The 20508-nt window shown below is 41.4% G+C and overlaps 1 protein-coding gene across 3 annotated transcripts in view; it reads right to left on the reverse strand.

Annotated features, from left to right (window-relative positions):
• Positions 1-20508, reverse strand: part of LOC139373564 (collagen alpha-1(XXII) chain-like) — a 78546-nt gene that overhangs the window by 57455 nt on the left and 583 nt on the right. For 2 of the 3 annotated variants that reach the window (XM_071114224.1, XM_071114226.1), the window contains exons 2-5: positions 18895-19028; positions 16314-16468; positions 15471-16037; positions 10152-10232 (exon numbers count right to left, since the gene is read on the reverse strand). In XM_071114224.1, coding sequence (XP_070970325.1) covers positions 10152-10232; positions 15471-16037; positions 16314-16407 — 742 coding nt within the window. In that variant the 5' untranslated portion in view covers positions 16408-16468; positions 18895-19028. The remainder of the gene's footprint in view (positions 1-10151; positions 10233-15470; positions 16038-16313; positions 16469-18894; positions 19029-20508) is intronic. The other variant, XM_071114225.1, reaches the window with a different exon arrangement.

Consider the following 20508-nt stretch of genomic DNA (forward strand, 5'->3'; position numbering starts at 1 on the left):
TGCTGAGAAAAATTTGAGAAATTTCCCAAACACAGGTGTGCCAAACTTGCAGTGTCACCCAAAAAGCCGAAGAAGCTTCAACAAGTATTGAGTAAAGGGTCTGAATACTTATTTAAATGTGATATTTCCTTATTTTATACATTTGCTAAAAAATCTAAAGACTTGTTTTTGCTTTGTCAATTTGGGGTATTGTGAGTATATTGATGAGGGGAAAAATATATTTGATCCATTTATGAACAAGGCTGTAACATCGCAAAATGTGGAAAAAGTCAAGGGGTCTGAGTACTTTCTGAATGCACTGTATATAGTTTTTATCACGTCGAGACAGATACATTTTAATTTAGGGGGGTGGGAGGAGAGAGAGAGCGAGAGAGAGAGCAAGAGGGATCCCAAGGTATTGTATAGCAGTAATATTCATGATTCTGAAGTTAGTAAATAGGCATTTGTCATCCCAGCATAAAACATGCAATGGTCACTCAAAATACCAAACAGTTCTCACACCCTAAAGTGACAAAGTACTATGCATATTTGGGGTCTCCACCCTACAGTATGTCATCACCTGAGAAAATAATAGTTACAGACAGAAGGAAATTCTCTTTGTAGTTTGTGGTTACCTACCAATTGACCACCAAAGTAGCTATTAAACTGGTTTGATTGAAAACTTCCCAGACTGGTGTAGGCATAGGGTCTCATCCAGCGATCCTATTGAACAAGTGGCGAGATTGACTGGTGAAATCACCATTCAGAGGAAACCTTTAAGTCACTCAGTAATCATCCTGCCTAACTCATTTACATCTGAGTGTTGAGAGATAGACTTTGGTCGACTGGAAGCACCCAACATGTTGAATAAATACTGAAAAAAGTCAGTAGAGAACCATTGAACCATAGACTGGCGACCATGATGTCCCCACTGTGTATAATGATGAACCGGCAGCTTAGCACAGCGCTCCGATGTTGCCATCTGTCCGGATCAAAAGAATGCAGCGTGTCTTTCCTTTTCCTAGTCACTGCACTGCGTCCCCCACAGAGCCAGGTCGCCCCATTGGCCGTCTGTTCTTTGGCTGTTCAGAATAACTTTTTGGAGGATGATGATTATACAGCATCCTCTGCCAATCCAAATTACAGGTCTGTGCTACAGCCATGGCTCGTCCCTGGAGCACGGAGAGTATTTGCATAGTGCAGTACGGTGACAGAAGAGAAAACAGAGGTATTAAAAAAGTCACAGCTGGATTATGGGTGGTTTGGTACCTCCTTCGACCACGCCCCACCCAGATGACATCTGATCTCAAAGTCTCTGTTAAAGAACCAACAGGCTAGTTACCCCAGTGTTTTCCCCTACCATCATTTTCTTGGCGGGGTGGGGCGAGACCTGTCTGTCTGAGTAGTTGTCACTTCCTTGCTGTGAGAGGAAGTTGATGGATGCAGCAGGTCAGAGGAATGTTTATCAGGTATGACAGGGCTAAGGGGCCCCTGTATGTTTTAGGGTTATATTTTCCTCTGTTGCTAATGTGTGTTTCAAGGCTGTTTCTACCGAACCAGAGTAGGTTTCAGCAGCACTCTCACATTACCGCCTCCACAATGAAACTTAACTGCCTCTTGAACAATGTTGAGTATACCGTATTGACATTCTCAAGGCATATTTATTCTGAATTACGTACATATGGGAAATGTGATTCAAATCTAACTGAGAAAATGTGTACTGTAGCCCGATTAAAACTCTCTTCAGAGTGATTCTCTGTTGCATGAAGAGCAGTCTGCAGTCTGGACTGAAACTTATGAATGAACTCAGCATAGCAGGGTATTCAAGATGCCTGTACTACCAGATACACAGTTGCTGTAAGAACAATTTTACAGCAGACAAAAACTACAAATATAATTCAACCCACTTTTCTCATGAAGTATGTCAGACTGGCTGTGTATTTATAGGCATTGGCATTGGTAATCAGATCAGATAACTGGCAACATTAGTAAACACCCTGCCCTTGGCCCTGCTGGCATGGCCATAGTGACTTGTTTGTTGTTTAAAAGGGTGTGTTTTCTTCAAACCACATTAATATGGTGTGTGACTAACCCTGGAAACCTCAGTCCTGTCACACACACTCACACTCGCACATACACTCTCACACACAACTGTTCCATTGGAGCACCATGACATACAAACACTAATTTTAGGCTTCTGACTTTAAACAAGTAGAGTTTGATCCCAGCCAGCACATAACGTTCTGAGAACCATATGTTTCTTAGAGATTGGTAAGAACATGGTTGTCCTGTGGTTATTTTGCATACAACCCTCTCACAACTTTCTGGGAATGATGAACTAGTTTGACATTGGGGATGTTCACAAATAGTTAAGAGAATGTTCAGAAACAATGTTCTTCTGTGGAATTTTCAGTACTTCAGCATAACGTTTCTTTGGTGTGACTTTCCACTATATATGGCCATACGAATGTGTAAAGGCAAGCCGATTACCTCGTTTCAAGATGGCTGCTACTTACATTCTGGTTAGCGTTGTGAAGCATAAACAAAATAAACACGGAATGTGTTGATTCACACTGAAAGCCGAGACTCCACAGATCATGAGGATGTCTTATTTGTCTAACTCTGACCTACCACCAGCTCCAAGAGTCAATATTTTTATTTTACTCAACATTTTCACCAAACAGCAAACATCTTGCAAGGTAAGCTTCTATTTGGTCTGTGTTTGAGCTGTAGCTACATGGAGGATATTAAATTCATCCTTAGGTTGGTAAGAACAAATCTAGCCTATTGCCAATGTTATCTGATGATGTATGACTTAATGGCAAAATCGAATGTACACCAAGTGACTATATCTTTGCACATCAAAAATATGACCTCGCTTGCTTTGGTGAGGTTGTAGGCATCCATTACACAGGGGATTGGCTATCTTGGCAGTCTTGTAGCCAATGATAGAAGCTTTCCAGGGTTATGCAGTTGACCTGGGTGGGACAAAGCAAGGCCTTGAACCTTACTTACCGAGCATAATACATTACATTGTAAAACAGATTTCATTGCTTTCATTTCATTGCTTTAAGCATAAAAGATGGCTTCTCAAGAAAATACACATTTAAAAACGAAGAATATCGAACAGGAAGCTAATAAGAAGGCAGCTATGAATTAGTATACCGACATAGACACTTGAATAAAATACTGGTTGGACTCGGATCAGGGGAGCGATTTGGACAACGAGGATTTTGACTTGGCCGACAAAGATTGCTTTCTATAAGGATTGGATACACCTTTAAATCTGTAAGTAAATCATTTTCATGACTTTATATTGCTAAATTACTATATGTATTTAGTTTTTTTATAATTTGCTCTATTTTGATGCTTTGGATATAGTTTACATAAGTCTATGTAACAAGTCATTTCAATGTTATATACTGTAATTCCAAAGTAGTTATTGTTTATGTTTCATATTAGTTCACTGTTTGCGGTTTGAAGTGTCATCCTTGTAACTTATGAGAGGCCACTAAACTCTCATGGCCATTGTTTATTTGTGGTTCTCACCTCTGCCTTTGTGTGTGTGCTTCACACCTTCTATGAGTCACTGTACAGATAAAGTTTGGGCTTGGTGTTTTTACTCTACGGTAATGCAGTTTTGTAAATTTAGTCAACTAATTCTGTGTCTTACAACAATATATCCCTTTATTTTATTCACCACAGAGTGGAGGATGTAAAGGATTTTGATGATTTGAGAGGTACCCCTCCATCAGCAAGCGCCCCCGCCGGTCAAGGTCTTCATCCCCCACTGTTATCTCAATCACCCCATCTGATGGTTCTACATCCACTCATAATAGGCCTCATGAAAAATAAAATAAGGGCTTGTGGCACCATTCATCCTAACAGAACCGGTTTCCCCGAGACCAAGGTAAACGACATGACAAAGACAGCGGAGAGGGGGACCATACGTTGCATCAGGACTGACAAGCTGCTTTTTGTGAAATGGAAGGACACTAGGGAAGTAACCATGCTCACCACACAGCATAAGGCATTCAATAACAACCATGTCTCAAGGAGGGTGAAAAAGGAAGAATGTCCCCATTCCTGTTTCTGTGAAGGACTACAATGCCAGCATGGGGGGTGTCGACCTATCTGTTGCTCTCTCAGGTCCTCCACAAGACCAGGAAGTGGTATAAGATTTTTTTCCCACTTTGTGGACATTGCTACAGTAAATGCTTTCATTCTCCACAAGCAAATGGCCAAAGCAAAAGGTCAAACCCCTCTCTCCCAGTTGGCCTTCCGAGAGCAGCTGGTGTTGGCAATGGCTGAATTGGGGGCCCAAAGCGAACTCACAACCATCACAAGACTCCCCACTCAAGGTGAGCACAACTATCCAACACACATGAGAAAAGGAAGAACTGCAAGCATTGCACAAAACACAGGGAGAAAAAATGGGTGAAATGCCAGTTCGCTTTTTGTTTCCTGGCAAAGAGGGACTGCTTCAAAGACTATCACAACATGCATAAGCTAGTGAAATCGTATCATCTACACCTGGGATGTAAAATGAACATGAATGCCATTTGTAAATAGTTCCGCTTATTTCTATTTTTGCGCCTTTTTTAGTGAAAGACACGTGTGTAACCAAGTTTGTATTTGATAAGACATTTTTATGTATATTTTTATATATAGCTGTTGCTTTTATATTGTTTTTGTAAACAGTTCATTTGTGTGTGGAACCAATACATTGGATATGCCTAGGCTAAACATTCAGAGATGTTGAAAAAACACTTGGATATCCCTTGTATGTCCCCCGACACCACCACAATGATTGAGAGAGGTTGGTTTTGTAGATTATTTTTAAAATTTGTACATTTTAATTTTAGTGAACAATAATTTTTAGGCACATTCACACTTTGGTGAGGTTGAAAGGACAGTTGAATGGACCATGGATACCCCATATTACCACCAATGTTTGAGTGAGGTTGACATGGTATAAATTGTGTTTTATACTGAAATAAATACCATTTAGGAAATACAAATAAGTAATAGCACTGGAATGATCTAATTTACAGACATATGCCAATTTGGAGAGGTTTAGGGACACTTGGCAACGTCCAGTGACCAAAGCTGACACCACTTACTAAAACATCTGCCCATTTCTAGTTGTTAGGTCTATCAATCCCATTTTTTATATGATGATGTGGAAGCCATCTGTGTTTCCAGCTCTGGGCATCAATAATTCACTTATAGCTTGCCAATGAAAGGGGTGGTATACAGAAGATAGCCCTATTTGGTAAAAGACCAAGTCGCTCCGCTTTTCAGTTTGCTGCAGATAACGACTGGAAAAAAAATCCAAATAAATCTAACTGGACCTTTTTTTCTCCATGTCTTCATTCAAAGACTCAATCATGGACCCTCTCACTGACAGTTGTGGCTGCTTTGCATGATGTATTGTTGTCTCTACCTTCTTGCCCTTTGTGCTGTTGTCTGTAAACAATAATGTTTGCACCATGTTTTGTGCTGCTGCCATGTTGTTGTCATGTTGTGTTGCTACCATGTTGTTGTCATGTTGTGTTGCTACCATGCTGTGTTTTCAAGTGTTGCTGCCATGCTATGTCGTTGTCTAAGGTCTCTCTTTATGTAGTGTTGTGGTGTCTCTGTTGTCACGATGTGTGTTTTGTACTATGTTTTTATTTTATTTTTTATCCCAGCCCCCGTCCCCGCAGGAGGCCTTTTGCCTTTTGGTAGGCCGGTATTCTAAATAAGAATTTGTTCTTAACTGACTTGCCTAGTTAAATAAAGGTTCAATAAAAATTGGAATATATAATATATATATATATAATGGCATTACGTTAAGACATGAAGGTCAGTCAATACGAAACATTTCAAGAACTTTTAAAGTTTCTTCAGGTGCAGCTGCAAAAAAAATCTAGCGTTATGATGAAACTGTCTCTCATGAGAACAGCCACAGGAAAGGAAGACCCAGAGTTCATAGAGTTACCAGCTTCAGAATTTTCAGCCCAAATAAATGCTTCACAGAGTTCAAGTAACATCTCAACATCAACTGTTCAGAGGAGACCTGGTGAATCAGGCCTTCATGGTCAAATTGCTGAAAAGAAACCACTACTAAAGGACACTAATAATAAAAAAGAGACTTGCTTGGTCCCAGAAACACTAGCAATGAACATTAGACTGGTTAAAATCTGTCCTGGTCTGATGAGAGCAAATGTGAGATTTTTGGTTTCAACTGCCGTGCCTTTGTGAGACGCAGAGTAGGTGAACGGATTATCTCCGCATGTGTACTTCCCACCGTGAAGCATGTAGGAGGAGGTGTGGGGGTGCTTTGCTGGTGACACTGTCTGTGATTTATTTAGAATTCAAGGCACAATTAACCAGCATGGCTACCACAGCATTCTGCAGTGATACGCCATCCTATTTGATTTGTGCTTAGTGGGACTATCATTTTGTTTTTCAACAGGACAATGACCCAAAACATCTCCAGGCTGTGTAAGGGCTATTTGACCAAGGAGGAGAGTGATGGAGTGCTGCATCAGATGACCTGGCCTCCACAATCACCTGACCTCAACACATTTGAGATGGTTTGGGATGAGTTGGACCGCAGAGTGAAGGAAAAGCATCCAACAAGTGCTCAGAATATGCCAACAAGTGCTACTTCAAGACTGTTGGAAAAGCATTCCAGGTGAAGCTGGTTCAGAGAATGCCAAGCGTGTGCAGAGCTGTCATCAAGGCAAAGGGTGGCTACTTTCAAGAATCTCAAATATAAAATAGATTTTTGATTTGATTAACACTTTTTTGGTTACTGCGCGATTCCATATGTGTTATTTCATAGTTTTGATGTCTGCACTATTAATCAACAATGTAGAAAATAGTAAAAAAAATAAAAACATGAACGAGTAGGTGTGTCCAAACTTTTGACTGGTACTGTATATATTCAAGGAATACCAGTACCTAGTTAATGTGCAGGGGTACGAGGTAATCGAGGTACAGTTGAAGTCGGAAGTTTACATACACTTAGGTTGGAGTCATTAAAACTTGCTTTTAAACCAATCCACAAATTTCTTGTAAACAAACTATAGTTTTGGCAAGTCGGTTAGAACATCTACTTTGTGCATGACACAAGTAATTTTTCCAACAATTCTTTACAGACAGATTATTTCTCTTTTAATTCGCTCTGTATCACAATTCCAGTGGGTCAGAAGTTTACATACACTAAGTTGAATGTACCTTTAAACAGCTTGGAAAATTCCACAAAATTATGTCATAGCTTTGGAAGCTTCAGCTAATTGACATGATTTGAGTCAATTGGAGGTGTACCTGTGGATGTGTTTCAAGGCCTACCTTCAAACTCAGTGCCTCTTTGCTTGACATCATGGGAAAATCAAAAGAAATCAGCCAAGACCTCAGAAAAATTGTAGACCTCCACAAGTCTGGCTCATCCTTGGGAGCAATTTCCAAATGACTGAAGGTACCAAGTTCATCTGTACAAACAATAGTATGCATGTTTAAACACCATGGGACCACGCAGCCATCATACCACACAGGAAGGAGACACGTTCGGTCTACTAGAGATGAATGTACTTTGGTGCGAAAAGTGCAAATCAATCCCAGAACAACAGCAAAGGACCTTGTGAAGATGCTGGAGGAAACAGTTACAAAAGTATCTATATCCACAGTAAAACAAGTCCTATGTCGATATAACCAAAACCGCCATAAAAAATGCCAGACTACGGTTTGCAACTGCATATGGGGACAAAGATCGTACTTTTTGGAGAAATGTCCTCTGGTCTGATGAAACAAAAATAGAACTGTTTGGCCATGATGACCATTGTTATGTTTGGAGGAAAAAGGGGGACGCTTGCAAGCCGAAGAACACCATCCCAACCGTGAAGCAAGGGGGTGGCAGCATCATGTTGTCGGGGTGCTTTGCTACAGGAGGGACTGGTGCACTTCACAAAATAGATGACATCATGAGAAGGGAAAATGATGTGGATATATTGAAGCAACATCTCAAGACATCAATCAAATGTATTTATAAAGCCCTTCTTACATCAGCTGATGTCACAAAGTGCTCTACAGAAACCCAGCCTAAAACATCAAACAGCAAGCAATGCAGTTGTAGAATCTCGGTGGCTAGGAAAAATTCCATAGAAAGTCCAGAACCTAGGAAGAAACCTAGAGAGCAACCAGGCTATGAGGGGTGGCCAGTCCTCTTCTGGCTGTGCCAGGTGGAGATTTTAACAGAACATGACATCAGTCAGGAAGTAAAAGCTTGGTCACAAATGGGTCTTCCAAATGGACAATGACCCCATGCATACTTCCAAAGTTGTGGCAAAATGGCTTAAGGACAACAAAGTCAAGGTATTGGAGTGACAATCACAAAGCCCTGACCTCAATCCTATATAAAATATATGGGCAGAACTAAAAAAGCATGTGCGAGCAAGGAGGCCTACAAACCTGACTCTGTTACACTCCTTTGTCAGGAGGAATGGGCCAAAATTCACCCAAGGATTAAATGTCAGGAATTGTGAAAGACTGAGTTTAAATGTTTTTGGCTAAGATGTATGTAAACTTCCGACTTCAACTGTATGTACATATACATTAGGTAGGTAGGGGTGAAGTGTCTAGGCCACAGGATAGATAATGAACAGTAACAGCAGTGTGTGTGTGTGTGTGTGTGTGTGTGTGTGTGTGTGTGTGTGTGTGTGTGTGTTAACCCATATCTGCCAATCAATCAAACACACACTGAGATCTTCCTGCAGAATTCAGCTGCACGTAACATATGAAATAATATATATGTATTTATATATGCCATTTAGCAGAAGCTTTTATCCAGTGGCCTAAAGTCATGGGTGCATACAATTACTGTTGTTGTGAATGTGATGCATTTTCAAACAACTGCATAGTTGTAGTGATTTATCCTGATTGCTTCCTCTTTATACTGCAGTAAATGCCCAGCCACATAATTAGCGCCCTGGTGTTGTCTACTAGAGGATGTGATACATCAGGTCTAGTCAGCGGGAACCACTGGAGAAGCTGTTGTTTTTAAACACCAGCTCTGCCAGAAGGCCTCAGCTTCTCAGACAGGTTTACAACCAACATTGTAAAACCTCTGTCTCCCCCGGATAGGGTTTTCCTGAACTTGGCTGAAAAGCTGTTTCAATACTCAGGAGCAGTAAAGGAAAGAGGATTCAGCAGTAAAACTCTGAATTATGTTATTATACATATCGCTTTGATACACTAGATTGCGAGGAAAATTAGCATTTTGAACAGCCTGTAAAGCTAGAATTTCTCACTGCTCGATGTTCTCTGTGAGTTAGACATCTCTGTGTCGTGACTCCAATACTTTTCTGATCTGCTTTCACGATATTGTAAGCGTTTCAAACTAGATTTGACAGTTCCCTCTCCCCAGGTAAAGAGGCTGTAGCAGGAGTCAGACTTCCCATCCCTGTCTGTTTCTCCTCTTAGCGTGGTGAATGTGAGTGGGAGGCATGGACAGGAACTTAGATCCCTTAAGACTGTAAGACAACATCCTACCTATCTGGTTAAGCACTACAGCTCCACTTTTCTCAAACTCAGAAACACAGCCACTGAAAATAGAGACCACAAGAAGAACCTGAACCTGCTTAGGTCCTTTAATATAACTAGTAAATAGAGAACTAGACCATAATTACTATTTTTAAGTTGTCATAGATAGTGGTATAGTTTCTGTTCATTTTGCAAAATGCTCCACCTCCTCTCGTAGTCGAATGGAAAGTCTGTGGATCAACTCCAGGGAAGTAGGCTACTTCAGGAGCAAGCTTTGATACTTTTTGTAACATTATAGCAATGGAAAACTGCCCCAGCTAATGGATAAAAGAATCGCTATGTTTTAGCTTGTCTCAAATACTTCTTCCTTTGTGTTCTCGGAGGAAGGTCTTTAGTGACAGAGGAGAAGGTATAGAAAGTAATTAATTTACCATCTGGTCTTACATATTAAAAAAGAATGAAAAACAAACAGGTATTTGTGTAGCAGGCCTATAGTCCGATGCTGTTATTTACCATGATTGCATAGATCCAATGATCCTTTCAGTCAGACCTAAGATACCTTGCATTTGACCATTCTGTTTGATGATTGTGAAACACTGAGAAAAGTTTAAAGTGAAAAAAGGGAGAAGAAAACTTGTATTTACCTGGAACTTCTTCCAATCCATAGCTGGTGCTGTTGGGCTTGAAGCGGTCTGGTTGGACCTTCATATTGGGGCATAGCACATCTGAGAGAGCAGAAGTAGATTGGGGTAAGAGAAAATCTTATTGTTTAGGCCTTCCATATACAGTAATTCAAGGTAGCACTTTGTATTATAATTTGTCTTACGCTGCAAGAATACATGATTGGATTCCTAGAAACCTTGTTAGCTACATCGTTGTCATTGAATAGGCTTATTAGTTTTAACTAGATGATCAGAGTTAAAAAAGGGAGTGTCCCATTGAAATGGGATCCTTCATTGAAACTACCTGTAGATCTGAGACAGTCTATTTGACCCAGACAGACTGCACCCAGACAGAAGATACATTCCCTCTGGCTCCAGTAGGAGTAGGGCTGCATGCACCAACCCCAGCGGTGACCGTGTTAGACTCTCTCTCTCTCACACACACACACACACACACACACACAACCAAATGTATTGTTAATCATAAGTGTGTAAGTGCAGTTAGTTCCTCTGATGCTGACTTCTCATACAGTAGCATCACGGTTCAAAGCCAATAATGTGAGTTAAAACTGAATTCCTCTGGTCTTAACACAACTATGTTGAGGAATTTAAATAACTACACCGTCAACACCATTTAGTGCTAGTGGGTCTGTTCTCCTCTCAATCGTCATAGCTGACAACTGTTTCAGAGATTTGATCACTAGAGATCAAAGGAATGAGAATTGATGTCTCTAAATGGCCTGTTTTTGCACATGAACACCATACAACAAACCATACAGTGTTCCAGGAAAGTAGAGTGAGGTGGGTACATTTACATTATACTGTACCCCGTCTCCAACTGAGCCACTAGTCTCCATCCCATTGTGCCAGCATCATTGATACCTGTTCCCTCAGCAACAAACACATGGAACATTCAGGATGGGGTATTCCCTCTTTCAAATAGAAAATACTTCTCTGCCAATGCAAACTAACCTTGATTTGGGGTGTGGCCATTCTTCTCTGTCACCACTGGCACCACTGTGTGTGTGTGTGTGTGTGTGTGTGTGTGTGTGTGTGTGTGTGTGTGTGTGTGTGTGTGTGTGTGTGTGTGTGTGTGTGTGTGTGTGTGTGTGTGTGTGTGTGTGTGTGTGTGTGTTTGAAGCAGCCAGACACCCAAACCGCAAAACAGATCGTGTCTCTGACAATCATGTACTATCAGACCCTGTAATTTTCTTTAATCGCAGCTATAAAAAGGACTTTGTTGAGTTAGGAAGGCTTTAACTTAACTATGGTATCCATTTTACAGGGATGGCTCAGACTCTTGGCATGTCTTGTTCTTTGTAAATGCAGAGTCAAGTGCATAATTGGAAAATCCAGGTAGACAGTGTATCCTTGGTAGACTGTTAGTGTGTCACGGTCTTCATGTCTAGTAATAAGTTGTTTACTGGGGCAGAAAAGGAAGTAAGCAAGCGATCATTTCTACATGTGATGTGGTCTCTCTCTCTGAGCTGTGCTTCATGTTGTGTGATTGTTTGTGTCCTTGCTTGTTCAGTTTGCGTTAACTTGTTAGACTACGTCTTTCTTCTAACTTTTATTTGTGTTTTAACATATGATGCAAAAGAAAGTAAATTTCTTAAACTTGATTTCTGACACGCAAAACAGTTTGAGGCTATATTAACAATGGACTAATGAAACAACAAATACCAAAAGATAGTTTTTGCGTTTTCCTTTATTTAAGCATTTCCAAACTTATATACGGAAGAGGATTTGCTGGTGGTTATAGGAGGTTTTTAAATCAGTTTTTAGTAATACTACATACCTATTGCGGCCAACAATTACAATACTAGCTTAGAAAATATAGTTATGCAGCAGGTAGCCTAGTGGTCAGAGCGTTGGGCCAGTAACTGAAAGGTTGCTAGATTGAGTCCAAGAGCTGACAAGGTCAAATCTGTCGTTCTTCCCCTGTACAAGGCAGTTAGCCCACTGTTCCTAGGCCATCATTGTAAATAAGAATTTGCTCTTAACTGGCTTGCCTAATTAAATAAAGGTTACTTTTTTTATTATTATTATGCGTCAATGTGTTTTAACATGCAGCCATAACTGAAGGTCTTAGACTGAGCTCACTGCAGAGCTAGCTGCTCCCTCTCCTTGTGGCCCAACATCTATAATTTAGAGATCCACCTCAGAGGTATTAAAATGGAAGCAATGCAGGGCAGAGCTCTTTGCTTCTGGGGCCCAGTGGTTTCTCATAGGTCTAATACACCAGCAGGAACATACAATGCAACAGCAACTTGAGCTGAATCTGCATTTTGAGGCTCATTAACTACTGGGTTATTTTCCGAATGCATCTCTCTCTTGAATTCAGCCACGCTGCTCTTTTGTATCACCACTGGGAAAGAGATATCCGCTGAGAGTGGAAATGCCATGTCATGGGTGGAATGGGAGGTCATGCAAGGTCAAGTGTGTCCATGCTCTTGTATCTTGTAGTGGAGCAGGTGATGTGTGTGTGTGTGTGTGTGTGTGTGTGTGTGTGTGTGTGTGTGTGTGTGTGTGTGTGTGTGTGTGTGTGTGTATCTGTTTGTATAGTCAGTGTATGTATGTATATATATATATATATATATATATATATATATATATATATATATATATATATAGACTGACTATACAAATAATTAAGAACACCTGCTTTTTCCAAGACAGACTGACCAGATGAATCTAGTTGAAAGTTATGATCCGTTATTGATGTAATTTGTTAAATCCACTTCAATCAGTGTAGATGAAGGGGAGGAGACAGGTTAAAGAAGGATGTTTAAGCCTTGAGACAATTGAGACATGGATTATGTGTGCCATTTCAGAGGTTGAATGGGCAAGACAAAAGACTGAATTGCCTTTGAACAGGGTATGGTAGTACAGTAGGTGCCAGGCTCACCGGTTTGTGTTAAGAGCGACAACGCTCAACAGTTTCCCATGTGTATCAAGAATGGTCTACCACCTAAGGACATCCAGCCAACTTAACAAAACTGTGGGAAGCACTGGAGTCAACATGGGCCTGCATCCCTGTGGAACGCTTTCAACACCTTGTAGATTCCATGTCCTGACTCAATATTAGGACATGGAATCTACAAGGTGTATATGAAATTGAAAATTAATTTAATCAAATACAAAACCTTTTTTCATCTAATTCCTATGGGCCTTGGGTCTCCTTGGGTTTCCAGACTAGGAAGCCATTCATCAACTACATCCTCTGAAGCCAAAGCACTGGAATAGCCAAACCTACAGTGGTGTTATACTTTGATCAAATCTTGTGTACTGTATTTTTTATTTTTTATCAGTAAAAAGATCATGGCAGTTAAATAGTCTTTGATTTAGCTAACACGCCTTTCACGTTTAGTTGAGTTCAAATGTTTCTGTGTTTATACTGTATACATACAGCATATTCTCCCAGCACTTTGTTTAACAGTGGTGGGCTGGTAACATTTGATGAAAAGGTGAAACATACAATGTAGAAGCCCTAAAATGCACTGTAGGACCTACTTGAAACATTAGAACTGTAATTTTCAGAGCAAAAATAACTTGGGCCGCTCTGTGTGGTGCCCACCGATATTCTTAGATACACTAGCAGCATGGTGATCATAGAGATTACAGAAAGAAACATGTTGGATGGCCATGAACCTGTGGCCTGGGCAAAATCAGTTCTGTGTAGTGACCCCTGGGTGCACTTATCCTCATGTCATAATAGATTGCATATCTGGAAGCATTATGACTAGTGAGGAATTTATGGATGGAGTCCAAGGTGGGTATATGAACATTGGAATCTGTGGTCTCAAAGGGAAGGCTCAGGGTTAAGAGCTTCCAAATGAATCTCCTTGCGCCTTGCCAAACTCAAGTGGGTAAAGTATCACTAACTACACAAGGGTGCCTGTCTGACTTAAGTAAAGAATAGAGGCTCTGCTTACAGTATGATTCTGAGTTAACACTAAACACAGCTCTGAAAACCGTAGTGTTGCTGTCCTGTTGTGCTCGAACAGCAGTGAGTGAATCAATGAGTGCATCTATAATGGCACCCTATTCCCTTCGTAGTGCACGACATTTGACCAGTTCCCAATGGAGTGGCATTTCAGAGACAGCCGATGTTAAAATGATGGTCCAACACTTATCTCGTGCGGAGGCCCTAATCGTCAGGTACAGCCGTGTGACCGCGGAATCCTTGGGACGTCCCTACCCTAAACCCTAACCACAAAGTTTCTAAAACACGCTGTGCTGTCTTTGCCCTAGCCCTAACCTTTTTAACCGCTAGCCTTACCATAACTCCTGCCCTTACATTAGCCATTTTAAATGTAAACTTTGACGTCAGAGCATGGAGGTCGCAAGGATCCCGTTTAGATTTTTCCGTTTCAGGCATACACTGCTTTCCCTCCAGCTAGTTTTAGTGGGGAATGGAAACTGTGGAGTGTTAGCATCCAACCAACCATCTTCTGTCCTGTCCTGTACGTACAGTACACACTCACTCCTCCACTTTCCTCACCTGCCCAGAGCCACCCCAGGCCACATACCTCACTGTTTTAGTACTTATAACTGTTTCTTGTCAAGGTATTTGAAATATGTATTTGTTGTTATTTATAATGACTAACACAAATATTGCAACATATTTGTACTGAAAGTGTCCCTGTCAGAGGATGTGTAGTACTGTAGCTGGGTCCTGGAAAAGACATTGAGGTTAGAGTAATTCAGGCTATCCAGCGTTCCGCACATCTTAACCAAACGTTTACCCAGGAGTCACTGGGGCAAGCGGCCACAAAAATGTATCTGTTGCAAAAACTATAATTCACTAGTCGATTTCTGCTTAACGCCCACACCTCACACATATCATGTCACATCCAGTCAGAGACGAGGAAGCACAGGAAGGAGGCTAGAGGAAAGACGTTTGTTTTGGAGTGTATAGTTAAGGGGATAATTGCAGTGTGTTTTAAGGGTACATACGTTCAGAGTGATATAGATTTAGCTATCTTTAAAGTGCATTTTAAAGGCACATGTTATATATTAAGAATGTTTAGGCTTTTGATTAATAGAAGTAGCTGCATTTCCAATGGAATTTGAAACCCAATTCTGTCATACTGATTGTGTATGTAATGTAGACATCTTGCTGGAATTTGTTTCCTGACAAACTAAAGAGCAAGGGTAGTCACAGAAAAATCATACACCTGATAACCTACTCTCACAGAGCCTCCTTCTCAGACTGTTATTGGTTACTAACTCTCACAGATTCTCCTTCTCAACAGTCTCCTTCTTACTCTCACAGAGCCTGTGTGATTGGTTACTTACTTTCACAGAGCCGTCTCCTCAGCCGCCCTCTGATCTTGTCGATGGCATTGAAGTCTGTCACATGGAACACGTGAGCGTTCTTAGGTTCTGCAACGATCTCCTCCAGCTCCACCTTCAGAGCCTCCCCGATGCCCACAGCGAACATCCTCACCCCGGCCTTCGCCGCCGCCTTTGACGGTTCCAACACGTAATCCTGACTCCTCCCGTCTGTCAGGAGGATAGCCACCTTCTGGATGCCCTTGGCTGCAGGCCTGGCCCCGGCCCGCTCTGTGAAGATGTTGGTGGTGGTGTAGCTGATGGCGTCCCCGGTCATGGTGTTCCCTCCCAGGTAGCGGATGTTCCTGGCGGCCCTCTTCACCTCGTCCATGGTGCTGTACCGTCCCAGGTTGAACTCGGTGGTGGGCCGGTCGCTGTAGCGTACCACGGCCACACGCGTCTTGTCCGGGCCCACGTCGAACGACTCCACCAGGTTGGAGACCCACTGGCGGATCTTCTCAAAGTTCTCCTTCCCCACACTGGACGACGTGTCCAGGATGAACACCAGGTCATAGTGCACGTTCTTACAGCCTGAGAGGAAGTGAAAGGTAGTATGTTAGAATTCAGACCTGAGGAATTCCCAGTACTGTACATAAAGATAGTAAGAACCAGGCTTGGGTTCAAATAGTATTTATTTTCTTTATAACTCTTGAGGATTGAGCTACTGTGGAGTGCCAGGTGGGCAGGGTTTTTTATTTTAGGACTACTCCATTGTTTCCTTTGAGCCAGCCAAGCTCAGTGTGGCTCAAAGTATATGAAAGAAAACAAATACTATTTGAACCAGCTAGTTACAGCTGATGCCCTTACCTGCCCTGCTTTGAGCATCAACCCTCTGTCCTGAGAGAGCCAGTGCCAGTACGACCAGGACTAGGGAAGCCCTGCATGCCAGTCGCAGCTCCATATCGGCCTCTCGTCTGGTTATGTTTTGATCTTAGGATGTGATCACCATCCAGGTTTCCAACCTGGAGACGGGAAATTCCACAGTAACAGAAGTACACTTTGACTTTGAGTTTTCACTTTGGAATGTATGCCAAACAAAAACCGTTGATTTCAAAGTTGAACAAATCGCATGATTCTATGCACAAGGACTACTTTGAAAATGTACACGGAACATTTCACGTGAACACATTTACCGGAAGAACTGTGCAGATGCAAAGTTTGGTAACAAAATGAAGGTACAATCTTACTCCGGTTTTTATGCGGCCACGTTTTCCAAAGAACTCTGCTGAATACCTGCTCCCAATTAATATTCAAATATGTCTGCAGAAACAATGGGGTGTCAGCTTTGAAAAAGGTATTTTGGTTATTGAACTACAGCAGGTGAACATAATTATGGTAAGGGAGTTATGTGTCCCTAATCTGTACTACACAGAAGTGCATAATTATGGATATGAATGTCATTCTCTTCACGGTGATGTATCCTGAATAGGTACACACAGGCAGAAATACACAATATCCTTCTTTTGCATATTTGGGTATTATTATACATACTGGCTATTATTGTAATATGCTCCGCCTCCCAGCAAAACCACATTTGGCTAGTCCGGACCAAGTCTGAAGCAATCATAGACGTCTATGTCTCATAGTTTGTCCATCACAGCAAAGCAGAGTAGAGTTCAGTAGAGTACAGTAAAGTAAAGTAGATATGTTCGATACATTATACTGTACTTTACTGTTCTGTACTGTGCTGTCCAAACATGTGAAACATACAGTGCCTTGCGAAAGTATTCGGCCCCCTTGAACTTTGCGACCTTTTGCCACATTTCAGGCTTCAAACATAAATATATAAAACTGTATTTTTTTGTGAAGAATCAACAACAAGTGGGACACAATCATGAAGTGGAACGACATTTATTGGATATTTCAAACTTTTTTAACAAATCAAAAACTGAAAAATTGGGCGTGCAAAATTATTCAGCCCCCTTAAGTTAATACTTTGTAGCGCCACCTTTTGCTGCGATTACAGCTGTAAGTCACTTGGGGTATGTTTCTATCAGTTTTGCACATCGAGAGACTGAAATTTTTTCACATTCCTCCTTGCAAAACAGCTCGAGCTCAGTGAGGTTGGATGGAGAGCATTTGTGAACAGCAGTTTTCAGTTCTTTCCACAGATTCTCGATTGGATTCAGGTCTGGACTTTGACTTGGCCATTCTAACACCTAGATATGTTTATTTTTGAACCATTTCATTGTAGATTTTGTTTTATGTTTTGGATCATTGTCTTGTTGGAAGACAAATCTCCGTCCCAGTCTCAGGTCTTTTGCAGACTCCATCAGGTTTTCTTCCAGAATGGTCCTGTATTTGGCTCCATCCATCTTCCCATCAATTTTAACCATCTTCCCTGTCCCTGCTGAAGAAAAGCAGGCCCAAACCATGATGCTGCCACCACCATGTTTGACAGTGGGGATGGTGTGTTCAGCTGTGTTGCTTTTACGCCAAACATAACGTTTTGCATTGTTGCCAAAAAGTTAAATTTTGGTTTCATCTGACCAGAGCACCTTCTTCCATATGTTTGGTGTGTCTCCCAGGTGGCTTGTGGCAAACTTTAAACGACACTTTTTATGGATATCTTTAAGAAATGGCTTTCTTCTTGCCACTCTTCCATAAAGGCCAGATTTGTGCAATATACGACTGATTGTTGTCCTATGGACAGAGTCTCCCACCTCAGCTGTAGATCTCTGCAGTTCATCCAGAGTGATCATGGGCCTCTTGGCTGCATCTCTGATAAGTCTTCTCCTTGTATGAGCTGAAGGTTTAGAGGGACGGCCAGGTCTTGGTAGATTTGCAGTGGTCTGATACTCCTTCCATTTCAATATTATCGCTTGCACAGTGCTCCTTGGCATGTTTAAAGCTTGGGAAATCTTTTTGGATCCAAATCCGGCTTTAAACTTCTTCACAACAGTATCTCGGACCTGCCTGGTGTGTTCCTTGTTCTTCATGATGCTCTCTGCGCTTTTAACGGACCTCTGAGACTATCACAGTGCAGGTGCATTTATACGGAGACTTGATTACACACAGGTGGATTGTATTTATCATCATTAGTCATTTAGGTCAACATTGGATCATTCAGAGATCCTCACTGAACTTCTGGAGAGAGTTTGCTGCACTGAAAGTAAAGGGGCTGAATAATTTTGCACGCCCAATTTTGTTAAAAAAGTATGAAATATCCAATAAATGTCGTTCCACTTCACGATTGTGTCCCACTTGTTGTTGATTCTTCACAAAAAAATACAGTTTTATATCTTTATGTTTGAAGCCTGAAATGTGGCAAAAGGTCGCAAAGTTCAAGGGGGCCGAATACTTTCGCAAGGCACTGTACATCTATGGTAGGTTCAGATTTGGTCCAGTCCGTCTGTGGACTTTAACAGCAAGGCCAGGGTGAACTAACCAAATTTCAACTACTTTTCAATGTCCATGGACGTCCGGTGTTGGTCGGTGCTCAGGGGGTGAGGATGCTGGTTACAGTAAATGGAGAGAGGTTAGGTGGTAAGTGTCTGTAAGAGCCGGGAGAGATGACATGACCTGTAGAGAAATCACAGAGAGGGGCAGAGAGAGAGAGAGAGAGAGAGAGGGTCAATTCAAATGTATTTTTAAAGCCCTTTTTACATCATTGGTGCTCATGGGAATGCCCAGACATCAACAGATCATCTTGTCAAACTACCAAGAAGCAGACAGGTGCAAGAGACAACTGGAAATGTCCTGTTGCCTGAGCCACAATATCCTAAACCACAATACTGGAATGCAATATGTTAAATGTCTTGTGATTCAGATAAGCAGCTGTTATTTTGGGAATATTGATTTTACAAACAGCTAAAATTCTATACTCAAGCTCTCATTTAATCATTGAGGATTATTCTAAAGGTATTGCATCTCTTCTGGAAGTAGATTCATTGAGGAATGTGCCAGTTGAGCAGGCCAATTGAAACTAACCCAGTGACTGGACTGATTGGGAGTAGAACCACTGAGTGGTTTGTCATTGGAAAGAAATCAGTGACAGTGCTCCTGGAGTTACATAGTGTAATATAGAAGTGGGTCACGCACACACACACATCAACTCTGCTAGCGCTCACTGAGTCACCATAGAGAGGTTACAATGCCTGTGTCATCAAACGTATCTATATCTTTAAGTCATCCTTACAGGAAGTGTCTCTGTGTGATTTAACAGCAGTGAACTAGGCCCAAGGACCAGAGACAAATATAAGGCTGTGGGCCCAATGCTACTCTGTCATCAGATCGCTAGACTAGTGTTGTGTGGGGAAAGCTCTGTGTGGCTTTGGTGTATGGAAGCCTGATGATGTGGCAATGTCTTACCATTCTCCTTGAGCTGTCATAATGCTTTGACCTTGCTTTACATCATAGGGGAGTGCCCACAGCCACATAACAATTGTGTGATGTCCTACACTTTGCTTATTGTCCATTATCCTCCAAGGACCATGGTCATCATGACGTTAGGTTTAACCTCTAGTCTGGTTAGTTTGGCATTAGCTTACTTTATCTGATTTACCACAGAGCTATTTATGCCCTGTAGCTTTCTTAGGTTTTACTGCCATTATTAAGAAGCTCAAGGCCTATTAGTGAAATGGCTGCAATTGCTGTAATTAGTGTTTATTTAAAGCTGACAAAAATGAAAGTATAGTCTATCTCAAACGCCAGCACAAAGCATATTGCCTACTGGGAAACGTTTCTGTCTTTTTAAAACTATCCACTCATCCACCCGCAAGACACATGATAGGCCTACATCTTGACTAACTATTCAACAGATTGCTCATCTGAGAGATCAAATTGTGAAACTTAACACTAATTTAGTGCTACTTTGCATTCCGCATAACTTTGTCCGATCAGATAAAGCATTTTACACCTCAGCCACCAGTTGTCACCACATGTGTTCCCTATATCACGCTTTCAACTCAGTTTCAAAATGTTGACTTTGAAATAATTGACTAAAAAGATAAAAACATGGTGATTTTACTTAGTCAGCTCAGCAGCCCAATCCCGAGCCCAG

Source organism: Oncorhynchus clarkii, chromosome 18, assembly GCF_045791955.1.
Source record: "Oncorhynchus clarkii lewisi isolate Uvic-CL-2024 chromosome 18, UVic_Ocla_1.0, whole genome shotgun sequence".
NCBI classification, from domain to species: Eukaryota; Metazoa; Chordata; class Actinopteri; order Salmoniformes; family Salmonidae; genus Oncorhynchus; species Oncorhynchus clarkii.